This window comes from Perca fluviatilis, chromosome 3 (assembly GCF_010015445.1).
Source record: "Perca fluviatilis chromosome 3, GENO_Pfluv_1.0, whole genome shotgun sequence".
In the NCBI taxonomy this organism is placed as follows: domain Eukaryota; kingdom Metazoa; phylum Chordata; class Actinopteri; order Perciformes; family Percidae; genus Perca; species Perca fluviatilis.
The window spans coordinates 37,118,012-37,142,415 of NC_053114.1; the positions used below are offsets into that span (position 1 = coordinate 37,118,012).

Below are 24,404 nucleotides of genomic sequence, written 5' to 3' on the forward strand. Positions count from 1 at the left end.
TCACACATAAATTCTGTTCAGTAGCTGTCATAGTTTAGCTACCTTTTTACTGACTAGGACATTTGGTAGATTAGAAATTCCAGATATACTAGTCCAGTCCAGAGATTGTTCATTTGATGCAAAGGAAAACACTCATAGTATAAGAAACCAAGATTTATTCAAAAAAGGCATTCATTCCCAGCCCAATGACATAATCTCCCTCAAATGTATCTTTGAATTATTTATTTTTTTATCAATGATTTACAAGGTTAACATTTCCTTGAAAATTCGTGGGAAACCAGAGAAACTGTGCCTGACTCTTACGACGTAAGAACTATCAGAAAGTTCATTCTGACATTTTATGTAAAAGGAATTCATTTAATCTTTAACATTTACTGCATTTATTTAGGGCCAATGAGTTTACTTTGTCACCAACTCAAAGCATGATAAAACTGTGGTTCAGGTTAGGGTTAGCTGTCCAGTTGTGTAGAACGGGAGAACAGCAATTGTGGATGCTGAGTGACCATTGCCAGTTATTGGTGTTAGCAGCACCCAATCTAATCTCACTGTTGGAAATTACTTTACAATGTTACTGAGAAAAATGGTTTTAGCAGAACGTTGGCTGCCACGGCGAGTTGCAGTTCACAGAAATACCACACTCCATGCAGAAAAGTGGTGCCTGGCGGTGTGCAATTAATGCTAAGAAATGTGAGGTGGAGGAAGCTCAGAGGTAGAGAATATGTGTGTATTTCTTAAGGCTAATATGTCTGTCTCAATAGATTTTAATGTTATCACAACCTTGGCAGTGAGCGTACCAAACCCTTTCAGCTTAGTAAGTGACTGAAATTATGTAGTCTTTTTTTCTTTAAGCATGTCAAATTCATCCTTAACAAAATTATGATTTTCTATTACACAATATCCATAATACACATACAAAATCTTCTCTTTGTCATTACTTAACTGATAGTACAATCTTTCATACAGTATAAAGGGCCTGTAATGTAGAATAGCTCTGCCTCCCACTAGGGCTTTGACTCCGAACTTTGTTATTCGAATATAATTCTAATATTAAATTTAAAAAAAAGATATTCGAACGAATATTAGGCAGCCCTTAATATTCACACCTGTTATGGGCATTATTTTTTGTAAATGTGTTTGCTTGTAAACATTTTCAATTCAGATTCCGAGGCTTTTTCACACATTTCAAAATGTAACTACATGTCGCGGTGGCTTGCAAAAACAGTCGTGGCAGTGTTTTTCTTCTGAAAACATCATCTGCCTATTAACATTGACTGATACACTGCCCTCTGGTGGACAGAACATCTAAAACTTACCAATATAGGTCTTACTGAAGGCATTTAATGGTCCAAATATTATTAATAAATATTTGAATATATTCGAATATTAATATTAATGAACAAACAAACTTCGAATATGATTTTTGGGCAAAAGTCAAAGCCCTACCTCCCACCCCTTGTAGCAGAACTGGAAACTTCAATGTTTGGCCCATTGAAACGGGACAAAATTAAGGGCACACATGTCAAAACTTGGTGTCACCACTCCTGATCTCTGAAAAATGTTACTATGGGGCATGAAATTAGACAAATTCAAGTCTGACAAGCATTTTGGGGGATATTTATCAACTAAGGGAGCAAAAATAAAAACCTAACTAATGACTAATATCAGATTTCACTCCATCTTTCTTCACAACAAATCACATCACCAAGTGAAATAGTTAATCATTATTTAGAGAATATTAACATTGAAACCAAGCAAAAACAAATGGTTTACTACCAACATAATAAATACTTGGTTGTTTCACAACCACATTCTGTTTCGTTCTATGCTCCTGCTAGCAGGTCCAAACCATACAGCTTCAACTGTCTGCAACGTCAAGTCGTTAATTTTTCACCACCTTCTCCAGATAACCAATAAATCTTCTCAGGTTGACTTTGATGTTGTCAAGCACACACAGCTGCTGGGGGCTGTACTTGCCTTTTCCTTCTTTACGAATCTAATAGAAAAAGAAAACAATTTATTATTAAAAATGTAAAAAAAAAAAAGTCACACCTTATAGGAAAGAAAGTTTGTATTCTTGTTTATTTTTTAATACAAGGGGACATTATGGTTTATTAAAATCTGCATTCCCCATTGTAGGCAATACAAGTGAGAGAAAACAAAATGTTAAAGCGCCCATATTATGCTCATTTTCAGGTTCATAATTGTATTTTAACCTCTTTTCTTCTTCTTCTTCTGTACTATCTTTGATTGCATTCGCACATTGGGGGAGGCAGTAGCTCAGTCCGTAGGGACTTGGGTTGCCGGAGGGTCGCTGGTTCAAGTCCCAGTACGGACCAAAGTACAGAGTGTGGATTGGTAGCTGGAGAGATGCCAGTTCACCGCCTGGGCACTGCCAGGTGCTCTTGAGCAAAGCACCGAACCCCCCCCCCCAACCGCTCAGGGCGCTGGTCCAGCACTGGCAGCCCACTCACTCTGAAATCTCTCCATTTGTGCATGAATAGGTCATGAGTGTCCTGAGGTCTGTGTGTATTTCAGGTCTGTGTGTAGTGATTTCTAACAAACAGAGTGTAAATTGTAATTTCCCCACTGGGGATCAATGAACAGTATAAAATATAAATAAAAAAATTGATCAGATGTCAGCTAGCTCTATAGACAATAAAAGAAAGGTTGTTTCTCCAACTTCGGTCAGTTACAAGGCAGGATTAGCTGGGAGGCTTCTAAATGAGGCGGCACAAGTAAGTAGTTCTTGGTGAATTTATGTGTTGCTATTGAGAACGATGCTAACGCTAGCACACTAACGCTAGCATGCTAATAGTTGTGGTTAGCCAGCTCCTTTCGGCTTGTGACGTAGAAAGCCGTGCAGATTTTCAACAGCTCACCAGGAGACTGAAGGCAGGATACATTCATAAACCGTATCTCACTCTAAACAGCATGGATGGATTTTTTTTCAAAGTTTGTATGCGTGTGGAAGCACCAGAGACACAAAATAACACCCCAAATCCCAGAAAAAAGTTATTTTTTTCATAATATGGGCACTTTAAGCAGTGGAAGGGATGGGTTAATAATCCTGCAAACATATTTGGAAATTGTGAAAAATCAATAAGAACAGTGTTCAGTAAAAAGAAATAAGTCTCCGGTACCTTGGCCTTAAAGACGGGTTGAAGTGCCTTCAGTGCAGGTAGTAACTGGATGTTTTTGGCAGCTGTCTCTGCCTCGTCTCCATCTGCAAAAACATCAAACAAGGCGTCCAGGGCTTCTCCGTTCACAACCAGGTCAGCATCCCTTGTGGCAACTTGAAGTAAGGCGTTGCCAATCATCTGTGGGAGCAAAGTTACTTAGAGGAAGAACAAATATTCCAAGAGTAGAAAAGAGAGAAAGACTATACCTGAAGGGTTTCAGCAGTGCCCTTCTCTTTGGCCAATGTGCTGCCAGTGATGCCCAGAATGGCGACGGCGTTGACCCTTACACTGACAACATCGCAGCGGGTGGCTGCTTCGCTCAGGCTCATCAGCTGCTGGGGGGTCATACACTAACAAAAACAACCACACAGTCAACAGTGTTTAGTGTGAACTGGCAGTAGATTTTTCTTCTATGTTGCCTCTGTATTTATTCAGCGCTGCACTTATTCAGTCGACACTGTTAACAAACATGGACGTAGGTTAAAAGGAGCCCTCCATTGCACAGCTTGTAAAAACAGTCATAATGTGTACTTTCCAAAGTCTAAAAAGAAAGTAACCCCCTGATGATGTCACCAGGGTCATCTCAGCTTGGACTTAAAAATCTTTAACGGACATCCTGTATCAGAAACTCGAGGTGTGGTGTTTGAAAGATGTGGACATTTACCAGGTAGGATAAGTCTAACTAAAGATGCTTTTGAGTTGCATTATGGGAAATGTAGGACCCATCATTCTTTTTCAACTAGACCCATATACTTGGGACTAAAATCCGCTGCAGCCATTGTGATCATTCTTTTTATTTATTCTGTCCCTTGTGAGACCCACAACTTTACGGTAGAATATTAAATTGCCAGAGTAACCCTTTCACATGACCTATCAATGCAGATGTTTAAAATCACCAAAGGAAAGGCTAAAGCTGGGGTGTATTCTGTACCTGGGAGATATTTTTGGAGGCAATCATCTGTAAAAGAGACCGCATGGCGCTGATGACGGCCTCTAGGAACTCCTCATCTTTGGGTATCTCTGAAACGTGAGAAAGTAAATTCTACCAAACAGATACCCGCTTGAACATTGCAACTCTATACTGCTGCAACTGATCATTCTAGGAACACATGCATTTGTCCACATGATTATACAGCGATTTTCACTTTTCACCACAATTTGGTTTTCCAAAGCTGGAATCAAAGTTAGTATTTTTGCCTATATCCATGTGTGTTTTAGTGAAAAATATGTCTTATGACTTATGTGCTCTATTACAATTTGACATAAATGTGAGACCTGCTGCACCAAAAACCAGCGTGGACAGGTGCTGTGCTGCTCCCTGCAGGGCTGCCGGCCCTCCCAGAGATTCGGCGTCCATGGTGGAGAGGATGCTGTGGAGGCACGTCAGCGCCCGGGACTGCACACGCTGTATCCTAAAAGGATAACCGAAAAACGATGGCTTTTGTCATAGAGAAGTGAGACATCTTCAAGGGTAAATCAGTGTGGAAGAAAATAAAACCCACTCCCAACAAAATGCATATGATATTTGACAAAGATACCGTAACCACATTATGAACATATATATGACAGTTTAGTTGAAGAAAAGATGAGAAGTGTGAGGAGTACTTTTTTATCAGGCCTCTCCAGGAGGAATTCTGATGGCACACATCCATGGCTTCCTTCCTGGGGAACTCAGTCTTTTTGAGGACCTTAAGTCAAAAGAAAGAAAAAAAAAAAAAAAGAGATATACCTACAATCATCTTTATACCATTTGGTGTGGATTCATAAAAGAGATAGCCTGGAAATCCAGACCCAAATCCAAAAGATTAAGGGTCTGGCTATGAGTAATGAAAACGGCCCAACTCGAGGCGCAGCACCAAGCATGCATTTGAAAATATCACCGCACGCAATTGGATAACACTGCGGACCAATGTTAACCGACTGATTCCGGACTTCGACGTTGCAGCGCTGTCGTCATCCGTTTAGCTCGCCTCTGGCCCGCCTATATCAGATACACCGATGTGATTGGGGCAGCTCGGCTCCAAGGGCATGGGTAATGAGCATCGTTACTCATTGCCAGAGTGACTCGCTGAGCAAATTCAAATTGTGCTCTCGCGAGAACTCTGGATTACCAGGGTATAAAAGAGAGAGGTCTCTATGAAACTGCACAGCTAAGTAATTTGATCAGTTCAGCCTGGGGTAGAAGATGGGTGTGGTTCACCGCATAATCAGAACCATATTTTAGGGTTTTTAATTATAGTTAAATTACATTCATGTGCTTTTCTAAACATTCTGACACTGTGATGAACTCCTCCTTTCTTATAGCATGTCGACCGACGCCGATATGAGGTGTTTTTGATAAAAGTAGTCAAGGTATTTGCCTTCTCAGGGATGCTGTGGTTGATCAAGGCCCCGTGGACCTCAGCTGACAAACACAGTGGAGACATAAGATTGGACACTCCATCACAAAGGCCATCCGGACCCATGTCGCTTTCATCGCTGCTCGACTCCTCCTCCCACTCGTCGTCAGAAGGGTCTTAACAGACACATACATAGAAACGGATCAGGGAAACAAGACACACCCTGTTTCTAGACACTCAACTGAACTCATTTGACTTGTTTCTTGTTAAAAATAGCCTTTTCCGATATGCCATCACAGTGTGACAGGAAATAATGTTGATAAAAAAAAAAGTGCCTGGGGTCAGCGCTGCTGTCTGTGCCCACAACACTCACCGTCTGAGCAGCACATGTTGACGATGATCTCTAAGGACGTTTGCTGGGCTGTCAGCAAGGCCGTTGCCTCCCTCAGCTCCTCCTTGTCCCTCTGGACAAAAACAAGCAGCCATGTGAGTCAACATCCTACCAAAACGATGACTGTTAGCACTGTTATCACCCAGTCACCCAGAGTTCAGCTGCTCTCCACAAAGAAGGGAAGTATTTCTACTGTCCATGTGCACTTTTTGAACGGTGACGTGAAGTGAAACCTGCTTCGAGCGTGTCACTTTTGAAGGGACAATTGTGCGCGTGTGTGTGTGTGTGTGCGTGTGTGTGTGTGTGTGTGTGTGTGTGCGTGCGTGTTTGGGTTTGTTTGGCAGTGTTGTGACGGAGAAATGCTTTCCATGACTGTATAATTACACTGCTAAACTAGCTTAACCAAACCTTGGATCGAGATAACCCCGTTGCGTAACCTACAATATTACGGGGTATTTTGGAACGTCACCGTGAATGTCACCCGCAATCCTAAGGGCTCGGTTTGTGACCGAGACGAGAGGGACAGCTCTGTCTCGATAAGGTCAGGTCTGGGAACTGTCAGCGCAGTAGAAGGCAAAAGCTGGTTCCCAGCTGAACATTGCCGGGTGTCCCAAATCTCTGACCCCCCTCCTCCCCCCCCTGAATCCGACAGTTTGTCTGCTCTGTCAGTCTGGCTCGCACTCCAGGGCGACTCGTACGCCACATCTTCAACTGGCATTAACATGCTCCACCGACAACACAAAACTAGATCACTTTGTCGCCATAAACACAGACCGCCGTACGTGTCACATCCTCAACTTTACAGCATTTATAACGGAGGGTCAACTTCTCACCTACAAGAGCCTTGGCAATCCATTTTCGTCAGTTATGTTTTTAATGAAAATTAGATAGCTGTTACGTGTAAACTGGGGAGACACAGCATTTCATTAGAATTTTAAAGTGCCCAAATTTTGTCCTTGAAAAAAATCTGGACTATATGTATACAACTTCTAAGAGATGGTCTTCAGTTCAGAATGGTCCTTAACTTGACTTAAAAAGGTAGCAAAAAGTACCAAATGTAAAATCCCGGACTACAATCATGGTTATCCAAAACGCCCACCCTCAAGAACTGAATCAGCCAATAGCAGCCTCCAAAGTTGATGTGTCACGGCTGTGTCGCAGCTTCATGTACACCTCATCTTGATTCCTACCCATCATACATTCTATCCAATATATATCCTACGATATATTGTAGCAAGGGGAAAGCTGATGATGACGTATGGGACAAACAGCTTTTACATATGCATACAGTATTACATAAACATACATGAATACCTGTGTAATTAATGATTTAGGGCCACCGAGCAGGACATTTTACAGTTGAAAAATAAACTTCTCAATGCTCTCTGGTGGACAAACTATATAATGGAGTCACTTTCTAAGAGCCCTCAAACATATGACATATGCACCGATATTGATGTATATGTAATAAGTTAATATCAGCCCGGCCAAATGCTCTTAACAAGAACAGAAGCATGCAACTGACAGTGACACACAGTTCAAAATCTCTCTGACGAGTGGGATTTACTGTGTTTGAAAGGTCAACTTGTATGGCCAGAAGGGCTCACAACCGGATGTATGCATAAAGAGGAATAGCAACATATAGAGTACTATATGAGACACCACTTACAGGCAACAGGTCAGAGAAGTCATTATCAATCGTCGCAGCTTTTCCATTCCTCTTGCGTTGAGGTGGTGCTTCCTCCTCCTCCTCGTCCATCTCCGCCACAGCGGGCTCTCCTGCAGCTTGGTCTTCTATGTCTGCCGCTGCTGGCGTGTGTCTGTGACGACCCTCTTCTGCCTGTCTGAGTTCAGGTATCAGTGTACCTGTGTCCAGATCCAGGCACTGTGACAAGGTGGCCACCACAGCGTTAAGGGTCTGGGCCTGACGGGCAACAGGCAAACTGCCCTTCATGTTCCACAGGGTCCCTGAGTGATACAGCAGGCAGACTGAGAGCTCAGGAAGGGGTATACAAACATTACAGTCACAGTATTTATCGACTGCAGTTCCTCCTCCTTTTGTTCCTTAAATGTATAAGCAACTTCTGTCCACAGAGGGCTTTTCATTGTCACTTAATGGTATTAAGTTACAGTTTTGAATAATTAAAAAGACAAATTGTACCTGCAGCCAATGTCCTGAGGAGAGTGTGTGTCATGCCTGGCTGAGATGTCAGCAGCACGTTCTCCACGACTCCAAGCACAGCGGTGTTGATGCTACATAGCAGCTCTGGGTTATCCTCAGTCACAGTGTGCAAACAGTGGGCTGGCCAAGCACAAAGAAGAGAGACTTACAAACTGTTTTCTCACACTTAGTTACAGGTCAGGCTCGACTAAGGCCGTACTGTCAAGACAAAGAAAGAAAGACCTATTTGAAAGGACAGTTTCTGTATAGTAATAGCTATTACAAGACATTCGCAATGTGTGTTATGTCAATGACCAGTTCACGCATTACAGAGCTGGGTGTGGAAGCTTTATTTACACATTGTCATCACAACAAAAAGGTTGAAACGTCACACATAATATCTTTGAATATTAACAATAATAATCATGCAATATCATATGCAACGTGTGGCCATGAGTTTAGTGATGAATTTACATCAAAAAATGAGAACTATATTGTGAATCCAGCTGCATTTAAACACAGTATAGGTGATCACAGAGAGGGGGAACAGGAAAGAGGTTTAATGGGCTGTCTCCCTCCCTTGCTTGCTTTTCTCCTCTCTCCCTCTCTCCCTCTCTCTCTCTCTCTCTCAATGCCACCAGTCGATCACAGGTATAATGTGAAACCATTGGCAGGAATAGTGGATTGCACCACCTGCCCATATATGCATATGCGTCCTCTTGTCCATGCAAGACACCAAAAAAAAAAACAGGTACCAACACAAAAAACAAACCTCTCCATAGCGCTATTAGAGGTCCACAACTCCACAGGGAACCTTTAATGTTAGTGGGGATCTAAATGTCTGTGCTGCTTGGAGGTACATTCACTTTTACGGCAACAGGACCAGCAGGAATGGAACTCTGTACGTCCTGTCGTGGTATTTGGACAAAGACTGAGGTGCGTCATGAATAATATATCTTGGCCAGCGAGGATGTACACACATCTTTATGAATCAATTATGACAACAAATGAACAGTATATTGATTAGACCTACCAGCAGAAATGGCCAGTTCCATGTTGTGTGCGTGTCTCTCCAGACACTGGACAACCATATCCAGGAGACCCGATTTGTTGAACACCGACAGCGACTGGCTGCTGCACTCACTGAAAGGACAACGCAATGTGACGGACAGATGTAAGACAATTAACAAATGTACACCAACAGACATCAAGCATCCTCTTTGCGCGATTAATGACTGATAATGGCAGCAACAGTGTCAAAAAAGTGGGCTCGTGACTATAAGATGAACTAAGAGTGCAATTTTCTGGACTGGCGAAGAAAATCTAAGTGGGGTGATGTATATAATGATGACGATGAATCTTTACTTAGGGCAGTAGACACCAACTAGCCTCATGAGATACTAGCTAGCCAAGAGTAGACGACTGGTGATTCGGGGCAGCTCCCAGGGAAGAAACTGCGTGTGACGATGGAATGAGTTGTAGGGTGTCAAAAAACAAACACTGTTTGCTCATTACAACATCTCTTGAAAAACAAAAAGGTCAAAAACACACTGGTGTCAACCAGCTTGCGCAACCAGCTTGCGCAACCTCTTGGCTTACCATAGATTCCACAATAGGTTCACAGCCTCGTTGGCAACATCCTCCACTGCATTCTTCTGGTCTTTCATTGGCACAGCATCGCGCTCAAAACCGGCACAGCTCTGCAAAGAAAACAATCGCTGGGTTGCAGGCGACAACAAAACCACGAGTGAACAGGCATCACCTTTTGAACCTTAAGATGTTAACAAAAATATAGCTCAGTCTGAAAAAGTGTGTGTGTGGGGGGGTAAGGGGAGGGGGAAATCACATATTTAAAATGACTTCAGTTCATTACCCAGTCCCTCCAGAAAAACGTGATTATGCAATCGCATAATTCAATGCATAATCAAACAAAGTCCGCATATAGATGTGGGGCTGCATTTTTTCAAATTGCCAATTTCCACGCAAAATATGCGGGGCTTGCATGATTTCATAATCCCCGCATTTTCGTTGCAAAAAAGTCACATATATCTTAGCAGAAAGTTGAAAAATGTTGCGTTTACTTCACACAAGAGCAGCCATTTCCCCGTTGCCATGCGAACGTTATGAAGTGTAATTATGCGACATGAACATCATCAAAAAGCAGGGTGTTGGAGGAATTTTTCTCTTTTCCCGCAATTTTTGCAAGTTCCTGCAATTTCATTGCATAAAACTGCATAAATATTCCGCATATTCCATCGCATTTTTTAAGAAAATGTGCTGCATAATCAAGGATTTTTGCCCGCAATATTCACACAAAAAAAAGGAATTTTTTTTTAGCAGTGGGGGCAGGTCCGAACACCCCCACTTTTTTCTGCTGAGTGACTATTCTCCGACATGCACTCTAACAATGCAGCCCTATTTCTGATACCGTGGGGGGGCAGAAATGTTGCCGTGGGGTCAAATCAACATAGAGGAAACACTGGGAAGGACTGATTACCGTTTTTGGTTCAAGACACCTATTGATCTCGCCCACTGGTCTACAGTGAGCTTGGATCTCTTCCAGAAGTCAATGTGTTTGAGTGTAGGTGCAGCGCGATCGTCTCTAAGCTGGGAATGTCTTTACTCTGGAATGACACCCTAATTGCTGAGGATGTGGTAGCGTGCTGTAACAGCCTGCTGATGAGGAGGAACTGAAGTGATGGGGTGAACTCAAAGCGGCGGAGTCTCACCTCTCTAAGCAGTGCTGTCAATGGAGTCATGACGTCGTGCTTTACCATGTCCTCGCACACCTCCTGACCGCCACATGCACTCAGATTCCTGTCAGGGAGAGACACACACGCATCATTCAGTCGGAGGAGATTGGCCGCCGTAGATGCGGTTTGTGCGCGCGCTTGTGTGGGGGGTGTATGAGAGGGATAGCCCGGGGGTGTCCCGAGAGCAGTGCTGGAAAAAGTATTCAGATCCTTTACTTATTTAAAAGTACTAATACCACACTGTAAAACAATACTCTTTTACAAGTAAAAGTCCTGCCTTGAAAATATTATTCAGTGGCCGGGTTAGCTCAGTTGGTAGAGCAGGCACACATACAGTATCTCACAAAAGTGAGTACACCTTTATTACATCTTTACATTACATCTTTATTGTTATTACTGTAAAGTCTTAATTTAGCTGCTTTTCCCATTAAGTTTGACTTAACGTTATTTTAGACTGAATCTAGCTGTCAGCTAGCGGTTAGCCGAATTAGCTGTTAGCTAAACTCATAGATATATACACATGTATATATCTATGAGCTAAACTAACGTTAGCTTCCCGGTGAAGGCTAGCCATAGGCTAGCGTGGAACAGATCGTGCAGGTCGTATCCTCGGTGAAACAGTATTATCTTGCGCATGTGCAGAACGGATCGTGCAGGCAGAACGGATCGTGTACCGACACACCCCTCACATTTTAGTAAATATTTCATTATATCTTTTATATCTTACCCTTCACCATACCTACAGATTGGCATGGGGTACTTTCCATAAAATCTTCTCTCAATGCAAATCAAACCAACTATTAGGCTTAAAATAAATAAACTTCTGTAGGTTCTGGTGACTTCTTCCACGTAGCTCGCTACAGTATGTAAATGTACTTAAAGTATTAACCCTTGTGTTGTCTTCGGGTCAAATTTGACCCGTTTTTCTAAATGTCTATATCAGAAATATGGGTTTCTTATTAACTACCTAATTTGGATGATTCCATACATCGCGCTTCGCAAGTACAACAAAAGATAGGAACTCTACTTTCACTGACTTTTGGGTGTTTTAAAAAAAAAAAAAAAAAAAAAAAAAAGTTTCAAAACCAGACTGAACATTGACATTTACCCTTCTGTAATTATCCTTCATTTAATGAGTCTAAATAATTCATACTTTCTGCTTTTTTAACTCAAGAATTAGGTATAATTTCCTATAAATGAGGTGTACTGACCATGAATTCCAAAAATGATTGTAAAACTGGTATTAAGTTGGTGTTAGTGGTGTTTATAAATGGTAGTAAAAAGAAGCGTTAAACGAAAAAAAAAAATTAAAAACATTGAAAAAAAGAGACAAAAGTGTCGATAAAAGAGACAAAAACGTCAGAAAAAGTGTTGATTTTACATGGTCGACTGGAGGACAACACAAGGGTTAAAAGTAAAAGTACTCTATGCAGGAACATTCCTGACATTTGGGAAGCTGGAAACAATCAAAACAGCTCCGTCAACCAACTGAGTGTTTAATCAGCTGATCATTTCAACAGCTGTACTTACAGGCCTACATATTGTTGGGTACTTTAATTTATAACAAAACATCGTATTTTATAAACTACATGTGTTTTGTGTGCAGAAACCTTCATTTGTAAAGTAAGTGGTAACTAAAGCGGTCAGATTAATGCAGTGGGGAGTAGAAGTAGAGAGTGGCATGACTAGAAAGGACTCAAGGAAAGTACCTCACATTTGTACTTAAGTACAGTACTTGAGTAAATGTACTTAGATACATTCCACCACTGCCTGAGAGTGACTACCTTATATTGATATCCAATATAGAAGATAAAACTTTGTTTCTTGCATCATCTGCTCCAGCAGTCAACAGGTAACATAAAAAACACACAAACATTAAAAACAAGCATCTGTATGTTCACCCAACAATGTCTGACACACCTTCAGTCTCACACACACACACACACACACACACACACACACACACACACACACACACACACACACACACACACACACACGTAAAGGAATGGAAGATTGTCTCCTCGTAGTTGTATTCGGCTTACATCTGTGAGCTTTGCGTCTTAATCTAAACATATTCTTATGATTGTCACGCTTGCAGTCCCACAATGATCCACAGATTACACAATCAGGTGGGGAGATGGGGAGATAGGGAGCTAGTGCTCCTGATTAAGGAGGGTTTTAAGGGTTTCCTGGAGGACAATAGTCAGGACGGGTGTTAAGGTCATACTCAACACAAAAACGAGTGCTGACTGTGAAGAGGGCGATGGTGATGACGACGAGTGCTCTGTAGAGACAGTCGTTGGGGGGGGGGGGTGAAACAAATGTAACGTGAATGTGATCAGATTCAAACAAATAAAAAAAAATTAAGAAAAACAGAATAATGTGTATAATTGTATACAATATGTCATCAGACAGTAATAACTTGACCCATCAAATCACAAAAACCTAACAGCAGCTTGTTTTCTTCGTACAGATAGAACCTTTTTTTGTAGCATGGCGCCCCCTGTAGAACATGAATACTTCTGTACCACACACCCATAAAGCTGTGTGACACCACACTGAATGTGATCTTTCTCAAAGTGTGGAGAAGAAAAAAAACTGAAATAATGTGCTATGCATTTCACTGAACCTTTTCGGTTTGGTTTTCTCCCTCCACTGTGTTACTGGGCTTAAGCATACATAAGGTTTTGTTTATTTTCTTTAGCTGCTACAGGCTATTTCTGTTACCATATTTATTTTCCCTTGAGGTTTTAAGTTAAAGTAAAAAAGAAAATATCACCTATAGTATGTGTATGCTAAGATCAAAACGTAAACTAAAAAAAGATTGCTGTGAGACTCAAACACATAGATCATTAGATGGTTTGCAACCACTGAAAAAAGTATTGTATTGTCTTTGCCAATACTTTCAAGCTGTCCAAATCTGAAATTTAAGTTTGGCTTGAATTATACGGTAGTTGCACAGGTTATATAACCCCTAAAGACTGAACCGTATGGGCTGAAATATGTGCCACCAGAAACTGAATTTGAATCATTTATATTTGAATTTGAATTGCTAAAATTGAATAATTGCATTGAAAAACTGAAATTAAATCACATAATTTGAAATTGTATTGTTTAATTTGAATAATTGCATTGAAAAATTGAATCTGAATAGTATAATTTGAAATTGAATGTATTCGTTTGTAACTGAAGTCCAATAAAATTTGATCTTCACTGAAAATTGAACTCTCTATATATTCTCACATTCAGTTCTCACTACTCAGATTCAGATCAGCAAATTCAATTTCAAGTTACTGAGACAGACATCCGGGTACTTGGAGGATGAAGGAAGAGCAATCGAGCGCAGATCGATAGGTAGAGTTCAGTGGCGCAGGAATAGCACTAAAGATACCAAACGGATGTTGGAACGAAAGAAATGACAAAAACCAAACAGCAAGGGATAACAGTTCACAGGTGAGAATGTGTTTTATGATATATATGCCGCCTTGGACCTGCAATCTGAGCTCCCGGCAGCGGGAGGTGGAGAGTTCCATAGCCGGGCGGCCGCCTCTTTCCCGGGCAGGAACACCGCGCGTCTCGCTGCTGCGCGGTCCCCGCTGATCCAGATCGGACCGGCCAAAGACAGAGTGGTGATCGGCAGGATCTTCCACGTAGTCCAGGACGACCTGTATGTAGATTTCGGCTGGAAGTTCCACTGCGTTTCGCGCGGACGGAGAGAAGCTAAAACGGGGCAGCAGAGTCCGTTTGCGGCTGCAGGATCTGGAGCTCACTGCCCGGTTCCTGGAAGCCAAAACCGACACCACGCTGCTGGAGGCCCGGGCCGTACTGCTGGGACGGCTGGAGGGAAGGGAAGCCCGGGAGAACTAGAACCAGGACTCAGCGGAGCGGACTGTCACAGCCTGCTGAAGTTTAAATCAGAGGTTTCCTAAAGGGAGTATGGCGGGACTCTGACTGTGGACGACGAAACATGATTTTAAGTCTCGTTAAATAAATAACTACAAGCAGAAATAAATGAAATGAATAGTGGAGGAGTGAGCCTGGACATTTCAGTCTGTTTAAACTTCACTTTGAAGCAGAACCTCTGAAGGGTGAATTTTCTGTTTGGACTCAGATCTGTGAACTGATTATAATAAATTTTCTTTTTATAAACACATGAATTAGTCTCTTTGTTTTGTTTGTTACTGCACATGATGATAAAGCTACACTTTTAAATCACAAACAAAACTAACTTTAATATGTATATAAACGCTCTAAGGAAGGAGACAAACGATCAGATATTAGAGTTGATTAAAAATACTCAAACAATAATTTACTATTTTGCGTTTTAATGTGGAAACATCTTGTATAAACTCAGGGGACTGGCTCTTACATCACATTGTATTGCAGGCTTGCTGATGTACAAAGTAAACCAATGCAATTCAAATGTTTAAATTAATTAACATGTATTTTCAAATATGGATAGTCACAATATTTTGCATGCAGTAGGCTAGGCTAAGGTAAGTAGCGATAGTTAATTTTAAGTTTACTTAAGTGGAAGAATGTGACTAATAAACCTAGGCCTACTTACACCAGGCATTACATTGTGAACATTGTGAACAGGTAGATTAAATTTATCTATGAGTCTCTGGGTCAAGGCGAGGCTGTGTTCCAAAACTTAGGTGCTGATTGGCCAAGTGGAGTCCTGTGTATCTGAACTCTACCTATCGCTCTGCGCTCGATTGCTCTTCCTTCATCCTCCAAGTACCCGGATGTCTGTCTCAGTAACTTGAAATTGAATTTGGTAATCTGAATTGTGAGAACTGAATGTGAGGATATATAGAGAGTTGAATTTTCAGTGAAGATCAAATTGTATTGGACTTCAGTTACAAACAAATAAATTCAATTTCAAGTTATACTATTCAGATTCAATTTTTCAATGCAATGATTCAAATTAAACAATACAATTTCAAATTATGTGATTCAAATTCAGTTTTTCAATGCAATTATTCAAGTTTAGCAATTCAAATTCAAATATAAATGATTCAAATTCAGTTTCTGGTGGCACATATTTCAGCCCATAGAACCGGTTTATAATCATCTACAAAATATGACCCTGCAATAAGCCAAATCCCCAGATCTTCATGGTACAAGACAATAGAACAAACACTGGAAATGGAAAAACTCACTCTGACAGTCAGAAATCAAATAGAAAAACGGAATAAAGTGTATCCAGAGCATATAGTTATAAGAATAATTAAATTTTCTAATAAGTGCATACTGTAGATCAGTATTTCTCAAATGGGGGTACTTTGGAGGACTGCAGGGGGTACGAGAGCTTTCTCCACCTGCCACAGTAGCCTCCATTTGGTATGTTCTCCCTTTGTCAGACTGACCTGTTGAAAGCGATTGGTCTCTCTTGTGTTTTTGTTTTGTTTTTTTAACCTTTATTTATTCAGGGAAGGTTCACTGAGAGGCAGCCTCTCTTTTGCAGGAACGCACTGATCACATTCACACAGTTCCACATTCATACCTGGAAGCTGCCCGGTACAACCACAGTCTGATCTGCTGGCCACTGAGCAGCTCCACTGGAGCGGTTGGGGTTAAGGGCCTTGCTCAAGGGCACCTCAGTGGTGGTAATGAGTGAGGGACAAGTGCTGCTCTTTCACTTTCCCTACCCAGATTTTATCCTGTCGGTCTGGGCATTGAACCAATGACCTCCCGGACACAAGCTCGCTTCTCTAACCTTTAGACCAGTGGTTCCCAACCTGGGGTCCGGGCACCCCTCAGTGGGGTGGCAAAGATCACAGGGGGTGCTTAAGTCTTTATCTGGTTTGAGGTTGAGGTAAAAAAAAAAAAAAATAATTATGATAATACACTAGAATATATAATGTGTACAAAAGTCTGTATAAAAACTATATATTTTTGTTCTCGTTTAAAATTGTAGGCAGGCTACTTAGTAGGCCAAACCTCCGGGACCTCTTAACCTGGGACCCTTGCTGTCATCAGGTCAGCTGCTAGCTGCTATCATCCACAGCATCACTATTTTATGAAGGAAACATGGCGGAGAAAAGTAAAAGTGCCGATAACTCCTCTGTATCAAAAAAGAAGGTAAGGCTCTATCTCGAGAGTTTCCTCAACTTCGGTGGTAAAGGTTGGGAACCACTGCTTTAGACCACCACTGCCCCATTATTATAGATATATTAAAGATGAAGGTCCCTTGCAGGAGCTGTGTGTAGTTGCCACATGTTGTTGTGGGCCCTGTTTGCCAAACTACCAGATGTGGTTTTGTTGGTGCACACCACACCACACCACAGCAGTATACTGACTCACCTGAGCGCTCCAGCGGCAGTCTCCCTGACAGCCAGGCTGCTGTCCAGCAGCATGGGCCCGAGGCGCCTCACAGCATCCCTCTGGAGGAAGCCTGGGATGGTCTGACTCTGCTGCACCACCCGAGAAATGCTGGCACATGCAAACTCTCGCACATCTGCACTGGGACTCTGCAACTGTATACAAAACATGACACCAACAATATCAACTCACCTGTTTCAGACCACCTGTAGAGTACTCTTAAGATAACAAATCTGGCATTATATAAGCATACATAAGTTCATTGAGACTGAAAAAGTTAAGGATATCAGCAATTATTGTTAATAACTTAACAGCCTCAATAAGAGTATTTAGGGTGAAATCACACAGTCAGGGTAATCCTAATTAGTTAACTAAACTCGAGATCAACTAAACCAATAAGAGATAATCATAACAATATTATCTCCCAGTTTAATGTTGCATTGCGATGTTTACATGCCCATCCACTATGCAAGGCTATAACAAGAAAACAGCTCTACAGAGAGTCATTTTAGTGATATAATAATGATCATACTTTCTCCAGTAACTCCGCAGCTGGACAGCTATCATCACCGTGCTCTTCTTCCTCAGCGTCCAGTTCCTTCACAGCATTCACCGGCAATCCAACGGCGTTGAACTGCGGACGTTTAAATTTAGTGGTTTTACTTTTACCCATTTCTGTCTCTATTATAAAGTGCTAACTACGCATGTAACGTGATTTTTTCCCCCTCCCCGTTCTCCTCTCAGGCTTAGCGACCGAAACTCAAACACACACCCGAGCTCCAGCCTGGTTGGAGGCCATGTGGAAGACTGTTCCCTGTCGTAAAGTGGTCGTTGCTGACAGAAAGCAGAGAAGCTGTCGCAAAGCCACGGAAAACGCTAAAGCACGAACGTAAACACGTATAGAGAAGATAGTAATTTAAAAACCAATAATAGACACAGAGTTTATGTGTAATAAGACAACATATGAGACAGTTTCACACCTGAAGTATTTATTAGGTAAATTATTTTAAAAAATAGAAACAGTTAAAATACATGCTCAACATTAGAAATAAACACAACTGAACTCTTGTCTTCAATCCTGACATCAGAACAGTGACACTGTTAAAAGGCCCTATCAGGTCATTTCTTCTTTCTTCCAAATGCATTTCCATCATGATGACAATGTCTGTCTCAGTGCTGTTCCCCTTGGTGCTGTTCAGACCACCCAAAGGACTCAAGACACTGAGTGATTGGTGGCTATATAAACAAAGACCAGGTACAGCTGACTCAAGCTCAAGCTCAAACTCAAGCTTGTGGTTACTGGATGTTCGGTCGTGGCTTGAGAATAAGTTTCCCCGTCTGTGAAACGACAGAAATAACACAAGTGTTACCAATCTTTCTAAAATACAAGTCGTCGGAGCAGACTACAGGTCACATCATCAACGAGATTTGTAAACTCACGTCGTCACAGGACATGTTGTATTCTGCTAAAACTGTCCGACAGCGGGCAGCGATACTGAAGGGGCAAAGGTCAAAGATTTGAACTTTTAGGCCAAAAACATAAACGAGGATGAATCGGTTTTAAACAGGGACCCAACTCACTACCCTTTCCTGTCAATGGCGTGTGTGGTCAGTGCCGATGCTAGAATTACAAATCTGATAAAACATATTAACTGCCAACAGACAAAAGGATACATTGATGGTGCCACAACTCGTTTGTGTATCCCAGCAAAGAAGAGAGCTATAAGAGTGATGCAGCTGATGGTGAAGAAGGGATGATTCCACAGTGATGAAAAGAAAGAGACCTGCAGAACAAAGCAACAGAAATTATTAAGTCAATAACAAAACTTTTGCTTTTACAGAACTCATCTATAGTGAGCTAAGGGAAATCAATTGTAGTAGAACATTTAAAAAAAAAAATTCAATGGGTCCCATGAGAAATGTGGTTATGCAACAGTGGCTAATCAATTTGGGAGTTAAAAAAGAAACTCTGTTTAAACTAGTTCAGTTTGTGAGTCTGAGCACATCTTCATCTTTAAAGGGGTCACTTCACATTTTTTCAACCCAAATCCTATCTTTCTAATGTGCGAAGGACTAGCATAATGCTCCACAGATCTGGCTTAAAGTGCTCATATTGTGCTTTTTGGCTTTTTCCCCTTTTCCTTTATTGTGTTATATAATCTTTTTGTGCAGGTTTTAGGTTTACAAAGTGAAAAAGCCCAAAGTCCACCACAAAGGCACTTACCATCTCCAACCGAAAAACACTGTTCACAAACCGCTCCAAACTGCTCTATTTTAGTCCAGCCTTTACTTCCGTGACGAACACTCGTCACTTTGTAACACACGTTATAATGCTCGCCTAGCTGCTAGCACAGCACGCCTTCATACTCAGCTTCTGACTGGCTAGTAGTCCTTACCTAGGTACTGCGAATGTGCGACTCCCAACAAAGATGGGATAGAAGTGCGATACCTCACTCTGTTGCTAAAACAGAGAGCTCAACACACAGGGTAGAGCTTAGATCGGGCCCAAAAAAATCAAGCCCAACCCAACCCGAGCACATTGTGTCCGAGCCCGGCCTGACACAGTAACTAGAATTATGAGCCCGAGCCCGATTTCAACCCGACACTTTAATACGTGGGCCGTTATAACTGACGTTCTCAACTAGACTACAATTCAGAGTTTGAACTGCAGAAAGCTGTTTAAAATGATCTTAATGAATAATGCAACAAGAGTGAAGCATGTAAACTGCGCTGTTTGTTTATTCAGAATGAAATGGATCGCAGATGGATCTGAACGAAGAAACGTAAAAACAAAACAAAAAAACAACGCATTTCTCTGTGAGAAATGCCTCGCCCTCATGCTCGGAGAAGTAACAAAAGAGGACGTTGAAGGCTGACTATCATCTTTTCTGCCAATGGCGAGCCTGCTTCATGTGTCTGTTCATCATCCAAGTCCCCGTTTTATTTGCTGTCATAGGCGAACCGCTTGCCGCACTTAATGCACTCAAAGCCGACACATACTTTGTCACTTCCCACGACTTGTTTAAAATGGTTACATACATCCGACTTTCCTCCAAACTTGCTCAAAAGGTAATTCTCCTGTTTTTCTTTTTTTCTTTACATCCTCAAGCTCCATGATGCACTTAAGCTCCACCATACAGCCCGCAGCCCCGGTGTGATGCGTGCGAGAGGAGGAGACTCCGCGCATGACACATTTTGCATTTTGTAACTGAAGTCCAACTTGTGTAACTTTTTGGACACATTTGTTACTTTGGCCTAAATATAGCCTATATAGATAATATTTCTGATTAAGGCATAGCTTTCTCCCCACCCAATTAGGCTATAGTAGCCTAATGATTAAAAAACAAAAACAAATGCTTGATCAAGGGCCCGGCCCGAGGATAGTGGCGGAAAATAACGGCCCGGCCCGAAAATCGGGTCGGGTCGGGCTCGGGCAGAGAATCTAAACTCTAACACAGGGTGAAAAGAGGAGCTGCATCAATGTGCAGTACAACAAAAACAAGGTGTTATTTGAAAATTAAACCATGTAAACCTATTCTGATATAACCTCTAAAAACAATTATGAACCTGAAAATGAGCATAATATGAACCCTTTAAAGTACAGCTTCTATGTCCTTGTGTTTCATCAGACCACCTTTGAGACAGAAAGAGACTTCTCCAAAGTCAGACGACTCAGGGGAGAAACGCACTGTACGCAGGGAGCTCATTTCAATGATGAGCAGGAAATCGGTCGCGAGGAGCATAATGAGATGGCTGGCAGGCAAGAGACGGGCAGGCAGTGTGCAGGGCAAAGCTAAAATAAATTAACTGCGCTGAGAAAAGCTCCGCGTGGTAACCAATCACAACTAAGATTGATAATAATCATCAATTCATAAATGAATTAATTAAAATGAAACAAAACAAGCAACAACAACAGAAGCAAACATCAAACTGCATTTGGACTGACAGCATGAACGATCTGCCCATAATGTGGCTGATTGTGGGGGTGTAATGGTGGTTACTTGCCCCTATAGTGTGTCAAAAATCTACTATTTCATGGTGGTGCTATGAGCAAAAAAGACAATGGCTACACATCAGCATAAGGTGGTGCTGTTCAATGAACCAGCATACTTTAACAGCAAGGTTTGACCAAGTACAGACTGGTGCTTTTACTTGAACTTTAGGGAGGTACAGTCAATTCTAACATGAAGGTGTAAGAAACTCAAAACGCTTGAATCCTTTTACTACACAATGGCTCAGCATTCTCTGTAGTCTGAAATTGAGTTTATTTATAATTTAGTCCCTGAAACCTGGATTAGTTGTGCCGACGTGTACATTCACAGCTGTAGGCCTTCATATTCAAACAATCTAATATCCCATTTACTAAAATAATCTATTAGTTTACAGAGTCTGTCACTGGACATACTGAAAAAAATGGTCAATTTATCATATAATTTATAATTGTTAATTTCTTATACTGCACTGTAACTTTTATTCTCGTATTTTATTTTGTAATTGTTTTTAACTGCTCTTTAATGTTTTATGTAAAGCACTTTAAACCCTGTTGCTGAAATGTGCTATACAAATAAAGCTGCCTTGCCTCAATGCTGTAGTTCCTGTGTTAGGACGACAATTATGTGTATTGCTGTTGGCTATATTGTAGTCATAGTGGTCAACAATAGCACAATGTATATTCTCTTTGTGATGGAGTTTGCCTTTAAGCCACAAGCAACTAGACATGTTTATCCACTCATTCATACCTTCTGTGTGTCCGGGTCTATTAACCAGTTCCAAGCTCCAGTAGCCGTACAAACAGACACAACTATCAGAATCACTGAAACAAGACAGGAAAATGACACCCAGTGAAACAACATGAACCATGTTTTACCAAATACTTTAAGTTTCTTTGCTCAGTGTTGGTGATAACAGGTTACAGGTCTTTAACCTACGATTACGTCTCCACCAACTTCTGTATTTACTGAGTGAGTGATGGCTTCAAATTATTCTTTTGTTTGATGAACAGAAATACATAGGGTTGGGCAAATAAAATAAAAAAAAAGGGCATCACTACATCTTTTCTGCCATGGTTTTGACAACAACCATTAACAGTTACTTACTTCTCCACCTGCCTGTTGCAGGTTGCAAACAGGAGACATACTCTGTCAATCTTCTCTCAAAGGCCTTCAGGTCTGAAACAAAAATAGGCCCCAATGAAACGCACTGTGTTTGGACTTAATATCATGGCTGTATGACCTAGCAACATCAGCTTTTTTAGTGAAGTGATGATTTATATACTCAATCTTAACATAACTAGCTAGAGATGGGAGGATGATACCGAAGCTCGTTTCACTCCTCTGAAGTTTACACACATTGTTGAACTTTTATTCCATATTTGAGACTAAAAATATTCAAATCACAGGAGGTTTTGAAGGGCTGCTATACGTTTTGCAAGCCACAGGGTGTCTGTGTTTGCAGCCCCGAAGCTTCTTTTTACGTCAGAAAAGAAAGAAAGCCCCAAAGCCTCATCAAAGCCCATCACTAAACATAACTAATGTCAGCCTGTATCTAACGTTAATGGTTATATGTAGCTAACGTTAAACTGAAGCGAAGACAGGATCATAACGTGACTTAATAAGCCGGTTAAATATCCAAAACGTTTGCGACACTTTCACCGATTATGTCACACTGGCTGCTGGTAAAACCTAGCTATCTATATATCATGACAATAGAAATTAGCAGACATAATAACGGAATATGTGTTAAAGTTAGCTAATGGCTAGCAAACATGCTAGCTAGCTAAGTGTCGTAAACAGACTAGCTAGCTAGCCAGCTAACTCAACGTTGCATCTAACAATGTAACTAATCTCCTTTTAAGACGTTTGTTTTGAATTGTTTTGGTGATTGTAGCTATGAGGCTGAAACAAATCAGCAGTTAATTACAATGTGGTTATTTCATTTCTGTCTTGGTTACCTTCGGCCTGTTCCAAGGAGTTCATATCTGAGCCTGGTGGTCACACACCAGCCTGCAGTGCTGTTGGCTGTGCCACTGCTTCCCCTCAGCTCAACGACAGGCCAATCCGCATTGGCTGCATGCTCAGCTTTAACGTGATTGGGTGTAAACCAAATAAAGGGCGGTACAAAGAGTGAGCTCCCGCCTCTATCTCTCTGGTCCATCACGCTCTGGTGATTCAGTAGGTCCAGTAACCCAGACAGGCCCAGGGTCCCCAGTTCTCTCCCCTGACGGTCGGTCATAATAACAATAACCTTTCTATATATATATATATATATATATATATAACTTTACCTTTGTACCTTTATTTCCTATTCCCCCAATTGAGCAAAGTGGGTAACTGCCACAGGCCCCAGACCTCTAGGGACCACAAAAGCCTTAGATATGCTGTGTGTCAATTCCTTTTTGGTTATTTAATTATTTGGGAACAACAAAACTCCTGCATCCTGTTTAACAGCACTGAGCAAACAGGGACGAGTATCTCATTCATTTCAAATGTTTGTGATGCTTTAATACCTCAACACTTCCAATAACGTTAAGTTGGAGACCTTGTTGGGCCACAGACTAAAATGGATGACACCACCCAGACTTTCAGCTTTTAGCTGTGAGGCTTTGCATGTAAAAGGACCTTGCTATTTAGAATTTTGGTCTGTTTTTTTTTTTTACCTTCACTGGCACGTGAAGTTAAAAGTGCACAGGTTAAATGAGAAGTTTTAACGATGCTATTAAGCAAATATAGTAAGATTTTACCCCGATGACAATTGCCAAGTGTAATTTTTTTATCAAGATGTCCCTTTCACATGTATCAATTATAATGATGCTGATAATAATATTTCTGAAACATAGGCACACAGTCAACAGGTGTGAGTCACACCGTGTGACAGCTAATTTAAGTTAAGAAAAGTGACATATTTCTTATTTTATGATGTTGGACGCACACGGAGGACCATAGACTGTATAGTGTGGACTATGCCATCCAATGGAATCAGTGGAGAGTATGTGCTGCCGTGAGGTGAACGCGTTTTGGAGTTTAGTGGAACAGCTCGACCCGCGACCAGCAGATCTGACGTGCCGCAGCATCCTGGTTTTGAGGCATACTGCTTGAACCCGTTTGTTTTGGGAATAGCATACTCTCATTTCAGGCAGGATCACGGTCCTCTTGAAGCCTGCACACACGAGTATGTTTACAATTGAGCTATTTCATTCATCACTTTTGAATCTAATAAAACATAACTTTTCTGCTATATCCCATATCCCTAGGC

General features: G+C 41.3%; 2 protein-coding genes across 2 annotated transcripts; both read right to left on the reverse strand.

The window, feature by feature from the left end:
- Window positions 1–137: 137 nt before the first annotated feature.
- Window positions 138–17,983, reverse strand: heatr3 (HEAT repeat containing 3). The gene is made up of 15 exons (XM_039795279.1): window positions 17,686–17,983; window positions 17,136–17,308; window positions 10,800–10,887; window positions 9,670–9,770; window positions 9,104–9,213; window positions 8,071–8,211; window positions 7,579–7,877; window positions 5,892–5,982; window positions 5,540–5,694; window positions 4,785–4,867; window positions 4,455–4,591; window positions 4,111–4,199; window positions 3,386–3,529; window positions 3,141–3,317; window positions 138–1,993 (listed from the first exon to the last, which is right to left on the reverse strand). Exons 1-15 carry the CDS (start codon window positions 17,824–17,826, stop codon window positions 1,880–1,882), a joined length of 2,043 nt encoding a protein of 680 aa, XP_039651213.1. The 5' UTR covers window positions 17,827–17,983; the 3' UTR covers window positions 138–1,879.
- Window positions 17,984–18,120: 137 nt separating this feature from the next.
- On the reverse strand, window positions 18,121–23,231 carry cnep1r1 (CTD nuclear envelope phosphatase 1 regulatory subunit 1). The gene is made up of 6 exons (XM_039795280.1): window positions 23,104–23,231; window positions 22,250–22,321; window positions 21,893–21,966; window positions 18,828–18,937; window positions 18,594–18,648; window positions 18,121–18,491 (listed from the first exon to the last, which is right to left on the reverse strand). Exons 1-6 carry the CDS (start codon window positions 23,126–23,128, stop codon window positions 18,450–18,452), a joined length of 378 nt encoding a protein of 125 aa, XP_039651214.1. The 5' UTR covers window positions 23,129–23,231; the 3' UTR covers window positions 18,121–18,449.
- Between the last annotated feature and the right edge of the window lie 1,173 nt (window positions 23,232–24,404).